Here is a 23979-nt window from a genome sequence, read left to right on the forward strand (position 1 = left end):
GTCTCTTGCTCTAGCTCACTGCTCCTGCTTCAATCAATTCTAATCCCTGCCTGGTCAGAGCCAGGGCTTTAGAAGGGACTGATAGACTACTATCACTGCTATGGCTTATCGCTCTTCCCAAAAGTGGTCTTTGAGGGGGAAGGGGGGGCACCTGTACTACAAACATCACAGCTCTGCAAAGCTATAAAGCTTGATGTCCCCTAAAATCACTCAGCCACGGCTGATGAGAGGGATCCAGAGCTGAGTCTGGGGTCTGAGGGTCCAGGTGTGCTCACACACACATATTGATCTGTGTAGACATGCTGTCTGGTGACCAACTCTGGCATCAAGGGACGTCTGGCTCTTGGAGAGCCTAGTAAACAGGTCAGATGACTTCCTGTTAGGCTAGACTTGGGACAAGCCAGTGGCATTTGCCCATGCAAAGGTTCCAGGAAGGACCCTGGCTACTCAGTGGGGCTCCTTTATTGGATCAATGTCATCAAAAATCAAAGAGCTTCATGATGGGAAAAGGCTGTTTAACAATGGCCGGGATGGAGGCATCCTTAGAACAGAGAAGGCCTTCAGAGACTGTCGAGTCCAGCCCCCTCATTGTACAGCCGAGGAAATGGAGGTTCAGGGAGGCTAAGATTGATAACCGTACGATGGTGGTGGTGGTGATGACGATAACAGTAGTGTGATGGAATCATAGTGTCACCAACTAGTCCAGTCATCCTACTTTACAGAGGAGGGTCTAAGGAGGACAGATGGGACCATGTCAGATTACAGCTCAGCTCTAGAGCTGGAAGAGACCAAAAGGTCTCCTCCAATCCCCTCATTCAAGGGATAGGGACCCTCAGGCCACGGAGGTAGAGTAAGTTTTCCCAGGTTACATGACACTGGAGCAGAATGCAAAGTCCAAGAGAGGGCACTTCGAAAACATCTAGAGGGAATCAGGGGTACATCTGACTGTCTCCCTCTCTCCTCTGGAGGGATTCAGCAGTCATTTTATTGAATTATATGCATTTTACACTGACTATAGAGAATCAAGAAAAAAGGGAAACGATGAAAAGAATATAAAGACCTAGTTTTTGGCAAATCTTAGTACCGTCAGCTATGAGCTCCCATTCATTTTAATTCTTCCATGCAACATGACTAAGGTGAAAATGTATTTAGTAAGAATGTATGCTTGGACTCATATAAGAATGCATGTTGTCTCAGGGAAGAAGGGTGGAGGGAGGGAGAGAAAATCTAAGAGTTATGGAAGGGATTGTAGAAAACTGAAAACAAATTAATTAATAAAAAAAAAACCTCTCTGAGGATCAGTTTCTTCATGTGTAAAATAGTGATAATTAGACCCATGTGGCCTCCTTCACACAGTTATTGGAAAAGAATAAGGTCAAAGAGGTAAAAGTGTCATAGACTCTCAGGTGTCCAACATAGATAAATCATTTCTGCCCAGAAGGAAGGGAGAGGATATTGCAGGGAACTTTTATTGTTAAGGAATCTGATTATCTGGTGGACTTATCAGTAATTTATTAATTTTCATGTCTGCCTTCCACTTAGAATGTTCTGGCAAAAGTCTCACTGCCCTGAATGTTTGCACTGGCCTCCTGCCTGCCAGGTCCTCCCCAAATGATGTAACAAGCTCAGGTGCCTAAAAGGCCCCAGAGCCACATAGTTCTATCTCTTCTACAATATTGTGTCTTTCTGTAGACCTACCCTTCCTGCCCAATAACAAGTTCTGACTCACCTTCTGAGAGGGGATGAGGCCCGGTTTCCATCTCTCCTTCCTCCCACAACCCAGTCTAAGCCTGACGCTCTCCATGGCCCCTTGCAGCCAGCTTCTCTCCTGATACTGTAGCAATCATCTCCTCAGCAAACCCAGGATTCTCTCCTCCTCTGCCCAGTCCAACACAGACCCTTCGCTAGCCTCTGACTCTCCTGACCAGCACTGGTCCTGGCTACGAGCTCCTCCCTTGGTTTCAGAGACATCCTGTTCTCCTCCTGCCTCTTCTGCTGCTCCCTTTCAGTCTCCATGGGCTTCTTATCCTATTCCTAGACCCTTAAGGCAGGAGTCCCAATGTCCTCAGCCATTTTTCCCCAAGACTTCAACTGTCCTCCCTACACAGATGATGGCAAAGTTGCCTACAGAACACCTCCATCTGGATTTCCCACTGGTATCCCAAACTCGACATTTCCAAGCCTGAGTTTCTTATCTTTTCTCCCCCCCGCCCAGGGTCATTGTGAGGACCAGATGAGACAACATGTGTAAGTACTCTGCAAACACCACAACCCTGTCAGCTAAATGCTGGTACTGTCTCCAGGTTCCAGATGAGGAAACTGAGGCTGGGATTAAGTAACTGGCCCAGGATCAAAGCAGAGGATATTATCCACAGACACTGCACAGAAATATGTACATGCATGTGAACATGCTGGGGAAATGAATGCAAACACGGACACGTACACCAACCAATGTGGCAACAAGTCTAATTTTTCAGAGGGAGGAAACTGACTTTTCCATTAGGCTGAAGCTAAGGCAACAAACTCTCAGCATCATTTCCTTTTCTCCCCACTATGCACATCTCATGCTTCCTTAGGAGGAAAGAGCCTGTTTTTCGAGTTGGGCTAGTGCATCAATTCTCTCAGAAATCCTGGCCCAGCCTGTTTCCCCCAGATGTCTAGGGGCTCTTCTAAGGGCACAGGGCCTGTCCCTGGATGGCCTGGCCAGCCTTCAGGTTTGAGGGACTGCCCTGAGATCTCTGCTAGTTCTACTGCTTCACACCCTCAGGGCAACTTTGTAGCTCTGCGGTCTGCTTACCTTTGAGAGAACGTTTGTACACCCCTTGTAAGATGGCAGCTATTCGGAAGAAGGAGAAGGCCATGTAGAAATTCCAGTTTTCAGCTGCAGGGATCTCCATTTGATGGCAATACATTTTGAAATACTCCTCAGCAGTAGGGATTCCTAGCTGAGTAATATCCAGATCACTCAAACCTGAGAAACAAGAAAGAAACAGTTTGTTACTCGACAGCCAATGTCATCACTCTCCCTTGAGATCCCTGTGAGGCGTCATGGAATTGTGGAGAGAAGTCAGGCAGACCTCAGTTCACAGCCTACCTATATACTGCCTTCATCAAGTCTCTTAACCTCTCTCTGCCTCAGCTTCCTCAGCTGTAAAATGAGAGGGTTGGACTTGATGGTTTCCAAGGTCTTTTCCAGATCTAAATCTAGCCTCCCCTGATCCCATGATTCTCAGGTTTACTCATTGGAAATCTGCTTTGAAGTTCACTGGAGGAATTCACACATTATTCCAGTGGCCCCTCCTCCCTGAGGGAACTGGAGTCAAGCAGGAACTACTGTTCCACATTGGCTCCTACAGGTTCAACTAAATGAAAGTGGGCTGGGAAGGCCCAGTTTCTGAGTTCCCATCTACCTTGTGGTCAGTATTCAAGCGACAGGAAGATATGACCTCAGAAGAATCTTTTGCCTTGTCTATTTGTGAGAAACCTTGTTAAAATGGGGATTTCTAAAAGTGAGGGGAGGAAAATTTGTTACAAATGAATCAATTGGTCAGTCAATCCACGTTTATTAAGTGGTTACCATGTGCCAGGCACTGTGCTAAGTGTTATAGCTACAAAGGCAGAAGCAGAACAGTCCTTGCCCACCAGGAGCTTCTAGTCAGTCTACTGGGGACACAAATGGAAATTTCCACTCTCTTCCCCTAGGACTATAGATGGCTGAAAAGATATCTGGATATTTTAATTTATTATTATACTCACTATCTGGACATTAAATTAAAAGTGTGGAATTTTGTGTATTCCACACTTGCCCAACCAATGCCCCCCTCTTCCTTCCCAGTTGTGTTAAGTTGTTTTCCCACAGCCCTTCCTGCCAAAGCACTGTTCATTCCCCATCTCCTCCCAGAACCGAACCCCAGTGAGGCGCCTCCCTTCCCATGGCTATCTGTGGGGGAGGGTGGGCATTTTGATCCTCCTCCACAACAGCTCATACCTTTTATGATAGGGAAATCAGATGGCAAATAATGAGCCAGGCAATTGTAGGCAACATCGGAGAGAGGATCTCCTAATGTAGATAGCTCCCAGTCGAGGACAGCGAGCACCTCAGCCTTTTCTGGATCAAAGATCAGGTTGTCTAGCCTAAAGAAGCAACAGAAAGATTGAAGAAAAACATGAACACGACAAATATGTGGGAAGCACCGGCCATGCACCAGGCCAATATTCCATGGGCTGCCCTATCTCAGACATTTCCAATAAACTATAAGGATTCTCAGGATTTTTAGAGCCAGAAGGGCCAGCTCTAAATTATTTGGATTATTTAAATTATTTACAAATTCTTTAGTTCAACTACTTCACTTTACAGATGGGTAAGTTCAGGTTCACAGAGGAGACAGCTTGTCCTGGATCTACTGAGTGAGTGGTAAGGTCATGTTCTAGCCTAGAGCTGTGAGAAACCATGGATATCATCTCCATTAAACCCACATCTTCATTTAGTGCCTGAAGCTCTGATGACCAGTCCACTGTTTTTCCTACTCAATTATGTTTAGAAACTACTACTAGAAGGCAGCACAGTACCATGGAAAAAGCATTGGCTCTAGAGTCCAGCCTCAATCCTGCTACCTGAATGACCTTGGGTAAGTCATTGAATCTCCCTGGGCATCAGCTTCCTCATTTGTAAGAGGAGGGGGTTGGACTGATGGCTTCTGAGATCCCCTTCAGCTCAAGGCCTATGATCCTATGGCCTATGAAATGGCTACATCACTCCAGCCAATGAAATGAGCGGGCAAGGGGGCTGAAGGCTGTGGATTTTTGTGGAAGTTTTGAGTTTAATAATATGTATTGGATCTCTGTATTGTCAAATGATGGAGAGGTGAGTCTTGTCCAGACCAGCAGTTATGGGAAAATGAAGGCCATGGTATCATCAATTTCAGTCTTGATGCCCTGGTGAGTTTCAGACCCACTATAATGACAGTCTCCTAGTCTAGAGGCTTTGGGGTAAAGAGTAAATGAAAGAAGAAATTCAACCCCAGATGCCACACATGAGGACCAGACAAACCAAGCCCAGGATAAAAAATAAATATCTTTGTTTTTCCAGTCAGAGTCAACAGAGGATATCATTGAGGGCCCAATGCGCCAGCAGAGGACAATGGCACCCATATGCCCACTGCAGCCAAACCTTGACTGCTCCAAGAAAGTTGAGCCTACGAGCCTTAGAAGAAATTATTCCAGGAGGCCATGGGCCAAAACCCTCACAATAAGGATGGAGGGAGGGAATCGTACTTGATAAAGTAGGGAAGAGAAGACTGATTTCAAATGCATGCAAATTCTATCTTCAAAATACTATTTTTTTAAAAAAAACTTGCTCAACAAAATGCTTTTTCTCCATTCTCTAGGGCAGAGAAGGGTTAAAATAATTAGAAAGATTCTAGTTTGGCCTGGGTACAGATCACTCTGGCTTCCTAAGTGCTTATGTGAATGGAAAAACATTACAAATAATCAAAAATGTAATTAGTCGGTTCCAAAGCAAGACAGGTTCAAGCCAGAAGCACAGGTTGGATGCCAGGCCCTCCTGGCTCTGCTAGCAACTGACCACACATCAAAGGCCTGAGCAAGTCACTTTGGCTCTATATGGTTGGTTTCAATACTGCAAAAGGAGAACCTGGTCAATCACTAGCTGACCTTTGGGTCAAGTCTGGAGGTCTTCCCCTTCCTGCTTGGAGAGACTGACAGGGGGCTGTAACTGATCGAGAAAGCGTAACACCTTCTAACTACAAATCCAATCCAATCCACCAGTGAAATCTGCCCCAGGGCACACAAACAGCCTTCAGCTAATCATGAAGCCTTCTCACTTTAAAATCTCTCCTGTTTTGTCATTGGTTTCTACCTGAAATCTCCATGCACCACTGTTGTCTTCTGTGCCTTGGGCAGGTGCTGTGGGAGCCATTCAATGAGCTGCTCCATGGCTGGGATCGTGCTGGTTTCTGTGGCTCGGTATTGCTTGGTCCAGGTTTGAACCTGGCGTTGAATATAGTCCCCTAAAACAAAGAAGTTTAGCATACAGGTGGGCTACACCAAAGACTTCAAAAGTCTTGAAAATTAATCCATGAAGGAGCTTGTAAATCTTATTTGAGAATGATCAGATGGACATAAATGAAGTTTTTCATCCAATCCCCCAGAAGATGGATCGATTACCTGGTAAAGACAACAAAAGCCTAAATGATGCCACCATCTTCCATTTACACACTTGTTTTGTACCTTTTCAAAGCATTTTTACGCATTTTATCTCATTTAATTCTCATGGTATTTCTAGAATCATAAAATGATAAAATTCTAGGTCTGGGAAGTCAATTACTCCAGTCCCCTTGTTTTCCCCTATTGACGAGGAAAATAACTTCAAGGTCTTCTGTGATGGGGATGCCTCAGGGTGTTCCCAATCAGGCCAGAAAACCTGGTTCTGATGTCCAGTGAGGAATCAAACACATCAAGTGGGACTGAGGAACAGGGGAATTCCCTGACTCTACATTTCCTTCCCCCTCCAACTCTTCATAACCAAAGGAGTGAGGTCTTCAAGCAATCTGGACAATCATTTGTTTCAGATACTGTGGAGGAGATTCTTGGTCAGGGATAAATTGGACTCTAGAGCTACTGAGATTCCACCTCTGAAATTCTGCGACTACATGAGCTTCGTGAACAGAGTAGGAAAGAAATGTTTGAGCTGAGCTGACAACTGACTGGTCCTGGTCTGTCCTCCAGAGTTGTAAGAACAATTATGGTCTCTTGGAACTCTTCAATGTACCAGTCAATCTCTGCTGGGAGGACCAGGCCAGCCTCTGACTCTATGGCTGACCTGCTGTCTCTGCCCTATACAAACGCTTTCTGTGACGAGACTTGGGACTAACTGTCCAACTCCACCCCTGCCCAGCTGAAAATTTAATTAATGTCAAGACCAGCCCTCTTCCCAGACCCAGGCCTACCCTGATTCATGGCTCTGTCTGCCACCTGCTTCAACCACAGCTCTCAGAAGCAGGTTTCTAGGCTGGAGCTCTGACATAATTAGACAAAATTCTCAGAAAGAAGTGAGAATGTCCAATTCAACTTGTTTGTTAAAAATGAAATATCAGTCAACTTTTTTATGCTCATCAATTTTAAAAAGTGCCTCTAGGAATGGCTGTGAGTCAGTAGAAATCATTTCTCTACACTCCTATTATGGGGCTTGATGCCCAGACTTCACTGGGGCTTCTGAAACGATGAAGGTGAATGAATTCAGGACATTCAGTTACCATCACCCAAAAGAGACTGAACCATTAATCCCAGTTATATAATATCTCCCATTAACCTTTTGTTTTGGACTTTTTCCAAAACATTTTCACACAGTTTATCTCATTTAACTCTCATGATGTTCCTAGAACCATAAAATGATAACGTTCTGGAGCTGGGAGATCAACCACTCCAGCCTCCTCATCGTACCTTATCGATGAAGAAAATGAGAGCAAGAGACGGGCAGTGATTTGCCCAAGGTCACCTAGCCAGCTAGTGACTGTGCCGGGGTCCCTTGACTGCTGGCCATGGACTGATGAACTTCTGAGAAACAAGGCAGATAGCACTAGTGATGTCTTACACAGGAGGACACTTAGCCATAGAGAAGTAGCTTTCCCAAGGTCCAACAGTGTTGATGGATTCCATGGCTTGTGTGTTTTTCACTACCTCCCACACTAAGGCAATGGAAACAAGAAGAGATCCATAGTCAGGAAGCCAGCTCTAACCTAATAGGATTGGGCTCACTAACCTTGGGGGCCTCTTGGGGATCCGATCTGTTGGGATCATTTCCCCTCATATCTGGTCTAGGTCTCCAATGATGTGGGTGAAAGGATCCCTGGTTTCTGTGCAGATGCTCAAAGTAACAAAGCACACCTGATACAGGACAGCCTAGGTTTCCCTCATAAAGGGTCTGCAGTAGTCCATGAACAGTTCATTCATCTCCCTTTACCAGAGGGCGCTGCCTACACCCCAAAACAATGGACCAAATCTGACAGCATTTTTCCTATTTTTGAGAGGTAGCAAGCCTAGGGTTCGAGTCAGAAAAGCCTGGGTCCAAAGCCCATCCCTAATACTCACTTGCTGTGTGCCCCTGCACAAATGAGCTTCAGGAGACAAAATCAAAGACCCTTCCCCTCCCCTAATCTTCTTTGGCCTTCACTGTTGAAGATGTAAAAGAAAACGAGAGAATGGGAAGTTTTATAATGTGTATGTGTATGAAGAGAATAAGAAGAGGAGTGATATAAAAGTGTTCCAGGGTGAAAAGAGCAACTAATGGGAACTCAACCTGAGAAGGGCAATCCCAAAGAATCCCAGAATCTCCAGGTGGAGGTTCTGCGGCCCAACCCGCACTGGAGCAAGAATCCCCACTGCACCGTCCTCAACAAAGGTTCATCGAGGTTCTGCTTGAATACCACCAGTGACAGAGAGCTCACCACCTCTTGAGGCAGCCTCCCCCACCTTGGGACCTTGTGCATTATTCAGAAGTTTTTCCTGACATCAAGTCAAAAACTGCCCCTATGCACCCAAACCCAGGGCTTCCCAGTTCTTTCTCTTGGAACTAAGAAGAACAGGTCCACACCTCTTTTGGATGATGGCCCTCTACATATATTCCCCCCCTAAATCTTCTCTTCTTTAGCCTAAATACCCCTGATGTCTTTAGCAGAGTCTTATGTGGCTAATTTCATAGCCCTTCCCCAACCCGGCCATCGTCATCACTGTCATCACCATCCTCTGGATCCTCTGCATCATCATTGTGCCCCCAATATGGCATCCAGAACTGGACCCAATATCCCAGAGGTGTCTGAATAGGGCTCAGGTCAGACAGACAGCAAGCCTAACACTTCCCTCGTTCAGGACACTGTGGTTTTCTTAATGCAAACTAGGACACCATCAGCTTTTCAGTACACAGGAGGCACCTTTAAAATAGGGCTGAGAAGTAAAATTTGGTCACTCCACAAATATAAAAAAATTCGCTAGCAACAGCATTCACAAACAAAGGGACTCTAACTGCTTCCTTACCATGCTTCCCATAGTCTTCCAGGCCTGCTGCCTTGATGTCCACGCTATGAAGCTGACACAGCACTTGGTTCATGGCGGAGTAGATGGCCTTCCTCTGGCTGGGCTCCATGCCTGGAAGTGAGACATCCTTGTAGATCTGCCCAGGGCAGTACTCCATCAAGTAGAATGGCGTGCCAATGATGCTGCAGGCACACAGACAAGACTCTTAGATGATCACTCTTGTTTTCTTATGTTCACAAATGATCTCAATGTTAACAAAAGGGTCAGACCCACACATGGCTGGACATTCTTTCCCCTTCTGTGGGACACAAGACTATAGCAGCAGAGGTTTTCTCTCAAGCCTACCCTTTGTCCACATGAAGAAACCATCAAACAAGTTTCAAAGGTGATGGTCTGTGGCATGAATTACACTGCCCTTCCTCTGCACCCTCATGACAAGTCCCTAAGCTATCAGTGGGTCGCTTACCACAGAGCACTCTCAGATTATCTGCAAGGGAGCTTTAACCCTGTCCAGTTAATTATTAGAAAGAGTCACATGGAAAATTGCCTCAGAAACAGTAATAAACACTAAACTTAATTAATTAAACTTAGGAAAAGACAATTGCCCATGCAAGTTGTTTTCTACTCATGGAAAATAAAACATTTCCCTCCTATCTTGTTATACAATTCAAACATTTTTGAGTTCCTGAGAAGATGGCTACATGGCCTCCATTTCTCCTTTTTCATCTAAGTTTTCCTTATCCTTAACTTAGCAAACTGCATGGGTGGGCCATCTTAGGGCCCTGCACCATCCCAGAAGCCTTGCTCTGAGTGGAAAAAAATCCCCAAATTACCTTGAATCCCCACAAAGGTCAAGAACTTTGGGGACAGGAACTCCAGCAGCACTGAGGGCTTTTATTATCCTATGGACACAAAAGAGGCAGGGTCACTGGTCCATCAGAGGGAGGCAAGTCCCAACTGAGCTGAGAATGTATGTTCTTAAAATTTGTCATTAACTTAACCAAGCACACATCCACAAAAAAGACAATCATATAACCACGCCAAAGAAGAAAAATGTCAGCTACGAATCCTTTAATGTGTGCCGTACACACATGCTTAACATGGCAGAATCAAAGGCACAACCAACGTATGTGTTCAGTGGCCACTTTTGAATACATCTGCATCTCTATGTCTCTGTCTCTCCCTCTCTCCCTTTATACCACTCTCTTTTTGTTTCCTTTTTCTCACTGTCTCCTCCTTTGCTTCTCTCTCTCTCTCACTTTTGTGTCTTTCTCCCTCTCTCCTCTTTCCTTCTTTTCCCCTTCCTTCTCACTTTCTCTCCTTTCTCCTCCTTCTCCTTTCATTCTTTTTCTCTCTTTCCCCTCTCTTTTCCTCTCTCCTCTCTCATTCTCTTTTTCTGTCTTTCTCCCTCTCTCTTCCCTACACCCCATATTTTTGTGTGTTTCACACACACTGTTTGTCCTTTGTATCCGAAGAGGAACCTGACATGAGGAAGGTGACGCCATGACATGCAAGTGAATTGGATTTAAGTGAGGAAGCCATATGGGACCAGTGGCCAGATATAGATCAGGTCATTATACTCAATGCTGAAATGGATCTGCCTTCTCCCAGATGAGAGTATTCCCTCCAATCCACCCAGGTCTGCTCATCCAGAGTGATGCTTGCCTGGGTTGTCCCCTAAGTTTGTCATAGGTTCACTTCACATTCTGGGGGTTTTTCCTGTGTTCTCCTAACACCCTGAGGACACCAGAGGAGCACAAGGGCTGTCCATTGGTCATCCCTCACTCTCATCATACAGCCAGTCTATCTTGTCTTCTGACTATATATATGACTGTTTCTTTTTCCTAATCCCTTATATATAATGTTGTACACTATTGCTGGGGCAGCTAGGTTGTGCAGTGGATAGAGCACCAGGCCTGGAGTGAGGAAGACCCGAGTTCAAATTTGAACTCATACACTTCGTAGCTATGTGACCCTGAGCAAGTCACTTAGCTCTGGTTACCTCAGTTTTCTCATCTGTCAGATGAGCTGGGGAAGGAAATGGCCAACCACTCCAATTGAGTCATGAAGAGTCAGATATGACTGAAATGACAAAACTAAAATGTGGTGCAGCCTACTTGATATATATGTATGTCTGTATACAAACCTATATGTATATGTGTGTGTATATATATATATATATATATATATATATATATATATATATATATATATATATATATATGAATACATACACGTAGAGTTAAACTCTATGTCCTACTCTGATGCTCCATCATAGCAATGAGCTAGCTGTCCCCACGAGCTCAAAGGCCACATTGGTGGAGGGCATGCTGAGGCAGCTCTTAGCAAGATGTTTGGGGACAGGGCCTGTGCAGATGACCTTTATGTCCAAGGCCCAGAATCAACAGGTTCAAACAGGTTGACTGTAGAAAATGAATGTTTCAGCCCCAGAAATGTTTGAAGATCATCCTCCAGGTTACTGAGGGCTGTTGTAGGGAGAGGAGTCCTACAGATCACTGAAATACTGACATACAGGCTACCCTGCTTCTGCTGAGCATGTTCTGAATCTCTCCACAGAAGTCTTTCCACACACACTCCACACATCACTTCTTATTTCTATAACATCCTAGTGTATTACTACACCATAAGTTACTCAGCCTTTCTCTAACCATTGGACTTGTAAGGTGTTCCTAATTACCTCCTATTACAACTAAAGGATTTATGGACATTTCTCTACCAAGTGGTTTGTTTTTCCTTTTTAAGAAGCCTTTGGAGCACTGTCCTAGCTGGGTCCCTGGGTCAAGAGGCACATTTAGTTTGGGGGCTATTATCATTATACTGCTCTCCAAGAAGTCTGCCCCGTCTATGATCTCACCACAGATGTACGGTTGTACTTGCTTCCTTACATCTCTTCCAATATTGAATTTGATCATTTTCCCCTACTTTTGTTAACACAATGAATGTAACATGGCACCTTGTCAGGCATCAGGACACGGTGGATGGAAAACTAGCCTTGGAGACAGGAATAATAATAGCTGTAGTAATGATAATAGCTAGTTTTTATGCAGCACTTTAAGGTTTGCAAAACCCTCTACAAAAATTAGCTCATTTTTTCCTCACAACAACCTGGGAGGCAGGCGCTGTTAGGATCCCTATCTTACAGGTGAGGAGATTGAGGCAGTGGGACAGTGACTTGCCCAGGGTCACATAGCTAGACAGTGTCTAAGGCTGGACTTCAGCTCAAGTCTCTAAGACTCTCAGCACAGCGTTCTGTGCACTCTGTGTCCCCTCTCCACCACCCAGTGGCCCCATTCTAGCTGCATAGCCATGACCAAGTTACTTTCCAATCAGTCAAAAGCATAGAGACTGATAAGTTGCTGATCTGGGTCACTAGAAGAAATTTTCACACCAGGAATCCCCCATACCAGAAAAATCAAAGCTACTAGTACTAAGGTCTTCTTGATGAGCATCTTTTTGGGATGATCCTTAGGAAGTATGGGTACTATTTCTCTTTTACCCAGGAACCCTGAGGGTCTTCTCCTCCCAGTTCGATTTATTTTTTATTTTTTCTTTTCTTAAAAGGGGCCATCCCTTGAGTAACTACTCAAAAAGGCCTATTCATTGAATGGGTGTATCTCACTCAAAGTAAGAGCCTGATAAGACCTTAGCCTAAAATGGCCAAGGTCCCACATTCCATCCTGGGCCATCTGCTGTCATCCTGATGAATACCAGTCCATTGGACCCAGATGGTTCTGGAAGAGAAAGTGAGGCTAGTGACCTTGCACAGCCCTCCCTCACTCAAATCAAAGTCAACTGCAAGTCATGTCATCATCTTGATGTCATGGTCCTCTTCAGAACAAAGGACAAACACAACAACAAATATGAACAAAAGATATTGTTCATAGAGACTGAAAACTTCTGAAATAAGCAGAGAGGCATCCATTGCTCATGACTGGGCTGCACCAATATAATAAAAATGAACATGCTTCCTAAATTTACATACAGATTGAGTATTATACTGATCAAAATACCAAAAGATACTTTATAGAGGTAGATTTTTTTAATTATTTACTTGGAGAAACAAAAAATCTAGACTCTTAAGAGGAATAATGAAAAAAAGTAAGAAATAGGGGGAATAGTCAGTCAACAGCATCCATTAAACCATTTGCATCTAAAGGTGCAAACCTTTAGAGAGAAAAGGAAGGCAAAAACCGAGTCCCTGGACATAGAGAACTCCCTTTCTAATGGAGGAGACAACAGGTAAATAACTAGGTTCCTACAAGATCTACACCAGTGCCTCTTAAACTGTGCATTATGACCCCATATAGGGGGTTGAGAGTGGAAAAAGTTTAAGAAGCCCTGATCTACAAAATGAAAATGGAAGGAAACCTCATAGGGAAGACCCTAACAGCTAGGAAGGGGTTTGAGTGATTAGAGACTGACTGGAAGTTGTAAGCCTGAGGGATCAGGAGGATGGTCCCTCCTCAATAACAGGACCATTGAGATCAGTTTGAGGGATAGAGGTTAGAGGGAGATAATGAGAACCCCCAAGAAAGTCAAAGACAAGAGAAACGACCAACAAATACCAAAATATTCACAGCCGTACCTTTTGTAGAAACAAAGAACTGGAAGCAAAGTAAGTGTCCATCAATTAAGGTACAAAGGAAAAAACTGACTTGAATGGAATGGAGTATTAATATATAGTAAGAAATAATGAATATGAGAAATTCAGAGCATCTTGGGGAGATTTTTATGAACTTAAATGGATTAAAATAAGCAGAACCAATACAACACAATGAGCACAGATGCAATGACTTCTGTAATGGAAATGAAAAGCTCGTTTCAGGGAAATCTGAGTAACTAAAAAAGCCAGGGAGTTCCCAAAGAAGAGATAAGGCAAGGCATCCCCTCTGTTCCAGCACTCTGAGGACTATGACAAAGGAATGTCTTCTACTACCAGAAGCACTCACTGCAAGAGATGTTTTTGTTTAATTGTCTTGTTTTGTTGTATACTTTGGAGGGGGAAGAGGGATTTTATGTAAAGGCAAAAGACATCAGGAAAAACACTTCTTAAGGAAAACTCGAATGATGGAAGAGGGCAGAAATGTTCTTCCTTATATAGTTGAGACAAACAATTATCCAAAATATTCAGACCACTCATCCAGTTAAGGGATTAGTCTATGCAACGATGCATGGATTCAGAGTCATGTTAGGCTGCAACATTTGAACACAAAGTTAAGAAAGAAGGTAAGCAAATGAGGAGGGCTAAAGAGCTGGAATCACAACAGTACTTCTCATTCTGGGCAGCCTTTCTCCTTTATGGAAGAACACTAGGCTTGGGCTGAGAAGGGAGTGCCAGAGAAGCGCTCCATCCAGAGAGGGCCTGGCTACCATCTTGGAGACACACTCTCATCCATGCTGCTCCCTTCATGAGAGGTCCAAATGGAGGCCCCTTTCATTGGGGCCTTTTCTTTCTCTTTCTCTAAATGAGCTCCTCATTTCTCATTGCCTGCACTGATGGAGGACTCCTTTGATGTTTCCACCAAGCCCCTCTGCAGATCCCTTCCAGCCCATCCCTTCCTTTTTGGTTTTCTTCTGTATATCCTATTCCCAAATAGACTGGAAGCACCTTGAAGGCAGGAATTGACTTTGTTTTTGTACCTGTAGCTCCAGTGCTTGGTACAGAGGACATGCCTGATAAATCTTTATTGACAAAGCAAACTGTCTTGAAGTACATTGCCACTATTCTACACAGGGTGTATTACAAGTCATACAGTCCAAGGTGGGTGAAGAAGAAAGGATGGCAGGAATTAAATAGGAGGTAAACAGATGGTCACAGCTAGTGCATGGATAATGGAACACTCCCCTCCCCCAGCTCTGCTGGAGAAGTCTAGCTACTCACAGACGACTGTGCCCTTACAGTAATGCTAACAGATGAAACAGAAGGAATGAGATGCATAAATAACGTATGGCACCCTAAGTGATCGGAAATATCTCAAACATTTACCCTTGTATTTTGTTCAGTTTCTAAAGCATTTCTCTAGGATTCTAGCAGGGTGGCTGGGAGTATGCTGCCCTGAGGAATTACCTGAATTCCCTCTCCACGGCATGGGCAGAGGGAAGGAGTTTTCCTGGTGGCTTCTTCCTCAGGACCAAGTGGTGATTGGCCAACCGGATGGAATAAGTTGGATTGGACTGGCCATGGCTGAACTGCAGGACTTCCAACGGACCTGCAACCATAAAAGACAAAGGCAAAATTCAAAAGGGTGGTTGAAAAAAAGACAAAATATCCTTTCTCTCCAATTTTACCCCAGAAGAGACTATTTCCCACAGAGAAAAAAAAAAGGCATTTCTACATCCCACACTAGAAGGATGAAATCCCTACAGCACCCATTTAGGGTTGGTTAGGTAATAGAATAGGGGTGTAGCATACACCCAGATCCCCTGAGATGGTGCCTCTCTATGAGTAGAGGCTGGAAGCTGTTTCTGGGAAATTGGAGATTGTGGACATTCTGTGTTGGCCAACCACGTGACTGGAAGCAGCCAGAATTGTTGGTGTGTGTAAAACTACCTGACTCAGGCTTTTGCTGCATTCACATCTGAGGAAAGAGGTGACTCCTTCATACTATGTATGATATGAGAGGGAAGGGCTTTAGGGCCCCCTCCCCATCCCACAATGTGCCTCAGTCTTTGTCCTTTCCTTCATTCTTTTCCATTCCGGGTGTAGAGAGTGGAGAATCTGCCCTGGGCCAGGTGCTTGAGCTATGGAGATCTAGGAGACCAGGAATCCAGACCAGGTATTGCAGCCAGCCCATCAGAAGCTAACAGGAAATCAGGGCTTTGGACGTAATGTTGGTGGGATTAAACTATATGCAGGAACTGAGCTAAGTAGTGAGCATAATTCTTCTCCCTCCTTGCTCCCCTCCACTCGGATACAGAGGTGGTGGTGGTAGGGATTGTGCCCTGGTGGTGATGGGCAAATGTTGAATGATTTTTCTTGCTACATCTTTGAAGTAAAAATCCCTTTGTAAAAACTACGATGATGATAGGTAATTAAGTGGAACTAGAGTGCTAGTCAATGGGCCCCTAAAATGGGAGGGACAAACCCAATGGGGACTTGAGCTGAAGGCAGAGAAGAAGAGACCCCTCAACCTCTTCCTGATACTTGTGGGGACTCCAGGGAAACAGGATTGGCCCTTAGAGAGCAGGGCCAGAATCAAAACGGATTAGTGACCAGAGCCATACTTAGAAGATCAGGCATCTGGGGCAGAAGCATGAAAGATACCCTAAAATCACCTTTAAAGGGAAACTGAATGAGAGAGCCAAGGAATGCCCAAGGTCTGGCCCCTCTGGACAAGAGTCCTGGACATTGAAGCTGGGAGGGAGCAAGGTAGGGCCTGGTTGGGAAGCTCACCTGGGATGTGGTTTCTCTGATGGAAGTAGGAGAGGCGGAGGACACCACTTGGTGGCCTTTGATTTTCATTAACTATTCTTGCTAACTGGGTGCTAAAGTCAGTTACTCAGACAGTTTTCAGACAAGGAAATCAAAGCTATTTATAGCCATATGAAAAAATGCTCTGATTTAGAGCTACTGATTAGAGGAATGCAAATTAAAGCAACTCTGAGGTACCACTTCCCAGTCATCAGATTAGCTAATAAGATGAAAAAAGGAAAACGATAGATCTTGGCGGGGATGTGGGAAAACTGGGACACTAATACACTGTTGGCAGAGTTGTAAACTGATGCAATTATTCTGGTGAGCAATTTGGAACTATGCCAAAAGGACTATCAAACTGTGTATACCCTTTGGTCCAGCAATATAGCTGCTAGGTCTATATCCTAAAGACATCAAAAAAGAGGGGGGAAGGACCTATTTGGACAAAAATATTTATAGCAGCTCTTTTTGTGGTGGATAAGAATTGGAAATGAAAAGGATGCCTGTCAGTTGGGAAATGGCTAAAGAAGCTGTGGTATATGACTGTGATGGAACATTATTGCACTATAAGAAATAACAAGAAGGATGACTTCAGAAAAATCTGGACTTACCTGAACTGATGCAATGTAAAGTAAGCAGAACCAGGAGAATGTTGTATATAGTAACAGCAATATTGTAAGATGAAGAATTGTGAACAGATTAGCTGTTCTCATCAATACAATGATCCAAGACAATCCCAAAGAACTAATAATGAAGTACACTATCCACCTCCAGAGAAAGAACTGATACTGCCTAAATACAGACTGAAGTATGCCATTTTTCACTTTCTTCCTTTCATTCTTTTTTTATTTGAGTCTTTTTGTACAAAATTACTAATATGGAAATGTTTTACATGGTTATACATGTATAATCTAAATTGATTGCTTTTGCTCTTGGGGTGGGGAGAAGGAAAGGAAGGAGAAAGGGAAAGAATTTGGAATTCAAAGCTTTTTAAAAAGTGTTAAAAAATTATTTTAACATGGAATTGAGGAAAAATGAAACATTATATTAAGAAAAAGAAAGAAAGAATGGGTTGGCCAAAAGAGGAGAAAAGTCAGTTGCTTCTTCTTGCTGAAGAACAACAGGTGTTGTCCACCCCTCCTAAGTTTCAGTGCCCTGGCCAATGCCACATTTGCCCTGCCCTAGTTATGGCCATGGCGAAGGGCACTGTTTTGACACTTCCGTGATTTCTTTGATCATATTATAATTGTAGTATTGTATTACATCTCTCCTTGCTGCCCTTTTCCAAAGAAGGCAAGCTCATAGTTATATTCATCAGAAACAACCATTTCCCATATTGTTAAAAATAGAATGTTCTTGGCCTTCAGAAGAAAGAGTTGGTTTTTTTTACCCCATACCCTACCAAACCACTTCTGACAAATGAGAGCCGAGAGGGGTAATTAAATAGTTTTGCTAATGGAGATAATGCCATTTCCCCTGTCAGTGAGTTAACCACAGTGACATCTTGGACCTAACTAGCAAACAGACTATGATCTGGTTTTTCCAGGCTGAAATCTGGACATTGGCCAGAAGGGCAGAGAATCAACAGAAACTCAGTGGTAAAGAAATATAAGAAATGACTTCCCAAGGAACAAGGTAGGAAGCCAATGGTCTTTTCCAATGGTCCCAGGAACTCCGTCTGATTCATACATTCTTCCAGAATAGGAATGCAAAAAATGAGAGGGAAGGTTTGTAGGATGCATAGGAAACTTGCTACAATTTGTAATCCTGCAAGGTTCAATTCACTTTCACAAAACAGACCATTATTGTCCACATTAAAAATTCTTAAACTATAGACATACTTGGGGGTCTACCTGTCAAGACACCAGGAATTCTATGAATACAATTACAAAATATTTTTCACATAAAGAAAGACAGATCTAAAGAACTGGAGAAATATTAATTGCTCATGAGTAGGCTGTGCCTAATATAATTAAAATGACAACACTAGCTAAATTAATTTGCTAATTCAATGCCAAACTACTTAAACCATCAAATAATTATTTTGAGCTAGAAAAATTAATCACAAAATTCATCTGGAGGAACAAAAGGTCAGGAATATCAAGAAAATAAATGAAAAAAAGGTGAAGTAAAGCAGTTTGGCAGATATGAAATTATTCTACAAAATGGTAATTATCAAAACAATCTGGTACTAGATGAAAAACAGAATGCTTGATTAATAAAATAAATTACACACACAATATACAGAAGCAAATGAACACAATAATTCAGTGTCTGATAAATCCAAAGATCCTATCTATTGGTATAAGAACTCACTATTTAACAAAAACTGTTGGGAAAACTGGAAAAGCAATCTGGTAGAAACTAGGTATAGAGCAACAGCTCACAATATATGCCAAGATAAGCTCAAAATGGGTACATGATTTAGACATAAACGGTGATATAAGCAAATTAGGGCAGTATAGAAAAAAATTACCTATCAGATCTATGGCTAAGGAGAGTTCATGAACCAACAAAAGACAGAGGTGCTCATGAAAAATAAAATGAATAATTTTGATTGCATTAAATTAAAAAGGCTTTGCACAAGCAAAACCAATGCAAACAAAATTAGAAGGAAAGCAGGAAAGTGGGAGGAAAGTTTTAACAACAAATTTCCCTGATAAAAGTTTCATTTCTTGGCGGGGCAGAACTAAGATGGCAGAGTAGAAAGACAACCTGTAGAAGCTCTCCCCCAACAACCCATAAAAATACCGGTAAAAAATGACTCTAAACAAATTCTAGAGCAGCAGAAGTCACAAAATGACAGACTGAAAATAATCTTTAGCCCAAGGCAGCCTGGAAAGCCCACAGGGAAGGTCTATCGGAGTGCAGCCCAGCCTTGGCCACACGATGTGGCAGGGACAGGACTGGAGCAGGTTTCAGGGCACCACTGGCAGCAGCTGCAGTTCCCAGATCCCTCAACCCACAAATGCCAGAGACAGCTTCAAAGGTCAGTGAGAAAGCTCTTTCACCTAGGTGAGAAGGGAGCAGGGTCCTCCCCTAGCCCTGGTTCCAGGCATTCCAGAAGCAGCATCCATTTTTGGAGACCTCAGCCTAAAGACCCTGGGGGAATCGAGCAGCTGATCTGGATCTCAGCCCTGAGTGGCAGTCCTGGGGTGAGATGAAGCACTGGCTGGTGGAGCTGGTGGAGGCTCTGGAGAGGGAATTCTACTCACAAACCAGAGTGTAGGCCAGGAGAGGAATAAACTCCTCTCCCTTGATTGTGCCACCTTGGAGGAACTGTGAACTTACAGGTCCCTAGGGTATACCCTTCTCTTGACAAAGGACTCAAAAGTCAAGTAACTAGCTGGGAAAATGCCCAAAAAAGGAAAAAAAATAAGACTATAGAAGGATACTTTCTTGGTGAACAGGTATCTTCTTCCACTCTTTTGAAGGAAGAACAAGGCACACCAGCAGAGGAAGACATAAAAGTCAAGGTTATTCTGCATCCAAAACTTCCAAAATAAATATGCAATGGTCTCAGGCCCTGGAAGAGCTCAGAAAGGATTTTGAAAATCAAGTAAGAGAGGGGGAGGAAAAATGGGGAAGAGAAATGAGAGCAATGCAAGAAAATATGAAAAGCGAGTCAACAGCTTGCTAAAGGAGACTCAAAAAATGCTGAAGAAAATAACACCTTTAAAAATAGACTAATTCAAATGGAAAAAGAGGCCCAAACAGCCCATGAGGAGAAGAATGCTTTCAAAAGCAGAATTAGCCAAATGGAAAAGGAGGTTCAAAAGCTCACTGAAGAAAACTGTTCTTTAAAAATTAGAATGGAGCAAATGGAAGCTAAGACTTTATGAGAAACCAAGAAATTACAAAAGAAAGCCAAAAGAATAAAAAAATAGAAGACAATGTGAAATATCTCATTGGAAAAACAACTGAATAGAAAACAGATCTAGGAGAAACAATTTAAAAATTATGGGACTACCTGAAAGCCATGATCAAAAAAAGAGCCTAGACGTCATCTTTCACGAAATTATCAAGGAAAACTGCCCTGATATTCTAGAACCAGAGGGTAAAATAAATACTGAAAGAATCCACCAATCACCCTCTGAAAGAGATCCGAAAAGAAAAACTCCTAGGAATATTGTAGCCAGACTCCAGAATTCCCAGCTCAAGGAGAAAATATTGCAAGCAGCCAGAAAGAAACAGTTCGAATATTGTGGAAATACAATCAGGATAACACAAAATCTAGCAGCTTCTATATTAAGGGATTGAAGGGCTTAGAATATGATATTCCAGAAATCAAAGGAACTAGGATTAAAATTAAGAATCACCTACCCAGCAAAATTGATTATAATACTTCAGGGGGAAAAAATAGTCATTCAATGAAATAAAGGACTTTCAAGCATTCTTGATGAAAAGACCTGAGCTGAATAGAAAATATGACTTTCAAACACAAGAATCAAGAGAATCATGAAACAGTAAACAAGAAAGAGAAATCATAAGGGACTTACTAAAGCTGAACTGTTTACATTCCTACATGGAAAGATAATATTTGTAACTTTTGAAACTTTTCTCAGTATTTGGGTAATTGGAGGGATTATATACATATAATATAGACAGAGGGCACCAGGTGAGTTGAATAGGTAGGGATGATATTTAAAAAAACAAAATTAAGGGGTGAGAGAGGAATATATTGTGAAGAGAAAGGGAAAAATGGAATGGGGCAAATTATCTCATAAAAGAGGCAAGAAAAAGCTTTTTCAATGGAGGGGAAACAGGGGGAAAAAGTGAAGCTCACTCTCATTACATTTGGCTTCAGGAGGGAATAATATGTACATTCAATTTGGTATGAAAATGTATCTTACACTACAGGAAAGTATAGGAGAAGGGAATAAATGGGCTATGGCGGGGATGATAGAAGGGAGGGCAAATGAGAGGAGGGAGTAATTGGAAGTAATCTCTTTAGGGGAGGGACAAGGTCTAAAGAGAGAATAGAATAAATAGGGGGCAGGATAGGATGGAGGGAAATATAGTTAGTCTTTTACAACATGACTATTATGGAAGTCATTTGCAAAACTACACATATATAGCCTATACTGAATTGCTTGCCTTCTCAGTGGGGATGGGTGGGAAGGGAGGAAGGGAGAGAAGTTGGAATTCAAAGTATTAGAAACGAATGTTAAGAATTGTTTTTGCATGCAACTGGGAAATAAGAAATATAGATAATGGACTATAGAAATCTATCTTGCCCTACAAGAAAAGAGAGAAGATGGGGATAAGGGAAGGGAAGGGTGTGATAGAAGGGAGAGCAGATTAGGGTTAGGGGTAATCAGAATGCATGGTGTTTTCAGGTGAGGGAGGGGAGAGATGGGGAGAAAATTTGGAATTCAAAATCTCATAGAAATGAATGTTGAAAACTAAAAATAAATAAATTTTTTTAAAAAAGTTTCATTTCTCAAATATGTAGAGAAGTGAGACAAATTTTTAAAAATGAGAGCCATTCCACAATTGATAAATGGCCAAAGTATACAAATAGGCAGTTTTCTGAAAAAATCAAAATTAGAGAAATGCAAATTAAAACAACTCTGAGGTACCAAATCACATTCCTCAGATTGAATAACATGACAAAAGGAAAATGACAAATGTTGGAGGGAAAATGGAAAAATAAGGACAGTAATATATTGTTGGTGGAGTTGTGAACTAATCCAAGCATTCTGGAGAACAATTTGGAACCATGGCCAAAGGGCTATAAAACTTTAGATTCTTTGACCCAGACATATCACTACTAGGTTTGTATTCCAAAGAGATTAAAAATAAATAAATAAATAAATGGAATGAATAAATATATAAAAGGCCAGAGAGAACTGAAAAACTCTGGGTGCAAAGTGAAGTATAATTTTCTCATTTTCTTTACTTTTATTGCTTTTTTTCTAAACTCTGGCTAATGTAGAAATGTTTTGCATGATTTCACATGTATAACTGATAAGGGGGTAAAAGCAGGGATGAGAAGAAAGGAGAGAATTTGGAACTCCAAATTTGAAAAGAAAAGAATATTAAAAATAAATAATAAATGTTAACATTTAAAAAAGGAAGAGAACTCATATGTACAAAAATATTTTATAACATCTCATTTTCTGGTGTTAAAGAATTGGAAACTGAGGGGATGCCCATCACTTACATAATAGCTGAACAAGTTGTGGTATATGAATGTAATGGAACACTATTGTGCTATAAGAAATGATGAGCAGGATAGTTTCACTTATATGAACTGATACAAAGTGAAAGGAGCAGAATCAGGACAACACTGTACACAGTAACAGCAATGTTGGAATGATGATCAACTGGAGGTGGTGCCAAGGTGGCAGAGAAAAGGCAGGACTCACCTAAACTCTCCCAATGTTACTTTGAAAAAACTTTAAATAACACCTAAAAATTAATCATGGGGCAGCAGAACCAACAAAAAGATAGGATGAAACAAATTTCCAGTCCAAGACAACTTAGAAAGTCAACAGAAAAGGTCTATCACATAGGAGACAGAATAGAGTGCAGTCCAGTGCACACTTTAGCAGGATAGCAGCAAGCCTTGGGGGCAACTGAATTGGCAACAGCAACTTAAAGAGCTCTTGGCCCACAGTTGGCAAGGGGGTCAGAAAACTGGTCAGAAAAAGATTAGAGAGGTTCCTTTGCTGGCCCTGAGTGCAGGATCCAGTTGCTTTGCCCATACGTAGATTTGGATCACGGTTCTGGGGCATAGTCCCAGGGCAAGAAGAAGCACTAGCACACCGCAGCCTATAGCCACAGAGGAGTAGAGACCGTGGTCACAGTTGTAGGGTAGAAAAAAGTACTTATGGTTGCTCATAGACCAGAAGATAGGCCAGGAGAATGGTGACTACACCTTTCCTTTGATCACATCACCCTGGAAGAGCTGGAAACTTACAGGTGCCAGAATTAGCTCTGAAAATAGCAGAACAAAAAAACTAAAGCCTGGGACTGTACCTCTTCCACCCCTGGAACAGAGGCAATGTCAACATAAAGTCAAGGAATAGGCTGGAAAAATGATCAAACAACAATAACCAAAAAGGAACATGATCGTAGAAAGTTACTATGGTGACAGGAAAGATTCAAACAAATTCAGAAGAGAACAATAATGTCAAAATGTTTATAAGCAAAGCTTCAAAGAAAATTGTGAATTGGAGTCAGGCCCAAAAAGAATTTGTGAAAGAGATCAAAAAAGATTTTAAAGTTCAAAGAGAGGTAGAAAAAAATTAGGAAAAGAAATGAGAGTGGTGCAAGAGAATCACAAAAAAAAAAGTCAACAGCTTGGTAAAGGAAGCACAAAAAAGGGAAAAAGATGTTCAAAAGCTCATTGAAGAAAATTCCTTAAAAATTAGAATTGGGCAAGTGGAAGCTAATGACTCCATCAAACATCAACAAACAAAATCAAAAGAATGAGAAAACAGAAAATATGAAATCTCTGATTGGAAAAACAACTAACCTGGAAAATA

At 42.3% G+C, this 23979-nt stretch overlaps 1 protein-coding gene across 3 annotated transcripts in view; it reads right to left on the minus strand.

Moving 5' to 3' along the window:
- Positions 1-23979, minus strand: part of ACAD10 (acyl-CoA dehydrogenase family member 10) — a 60029-nt gene that overhangs the window by 11595 nt on the left and 24455 nt on the right. For all 3 annotated transcript variants that reach the window (XM_072600436.1, XM_072600437.1, XM_072600438.1), the window contains 6 exons: positions 15140-15281; positions 9885-9953; positions 9052-9233; positions 5879-6029; positions 3989-4134; positions 2798-2971 (listed from right to left, as the gene is read on the minus strand). In XM_072600436.1, coding sequence (XP_072456537.1) covers positions 2798-2971; positions 3989-4134; positions 5879-6029; positions 9052-9233; positions 9885-9953; positions 15140-15281 — 864 coding nt within the window. The remainder of the gene's footprint in view (positions 1-2797; positions 2972-3988; positions 4135-5878; positions 6030-9051; positions 9234-9884; positions 9954-15139; positions 15282-23979) is intronic.

The sequence above is a fragment of the Notamacropus eugenii genome, chromosome 4 (genome assembly GCF_028372415.1).
Source record: "Notamacropus eugenii isolate mMacEug1 chromosome 4, mMacEug1.pri_v2, whole genome shotgun sequence".
NCBI lineage: Eukaryota > Metazoa > Chordata > Mammalia > Diprotodontia > Macropodidae > Notamacropus > Notamacropus eugenii.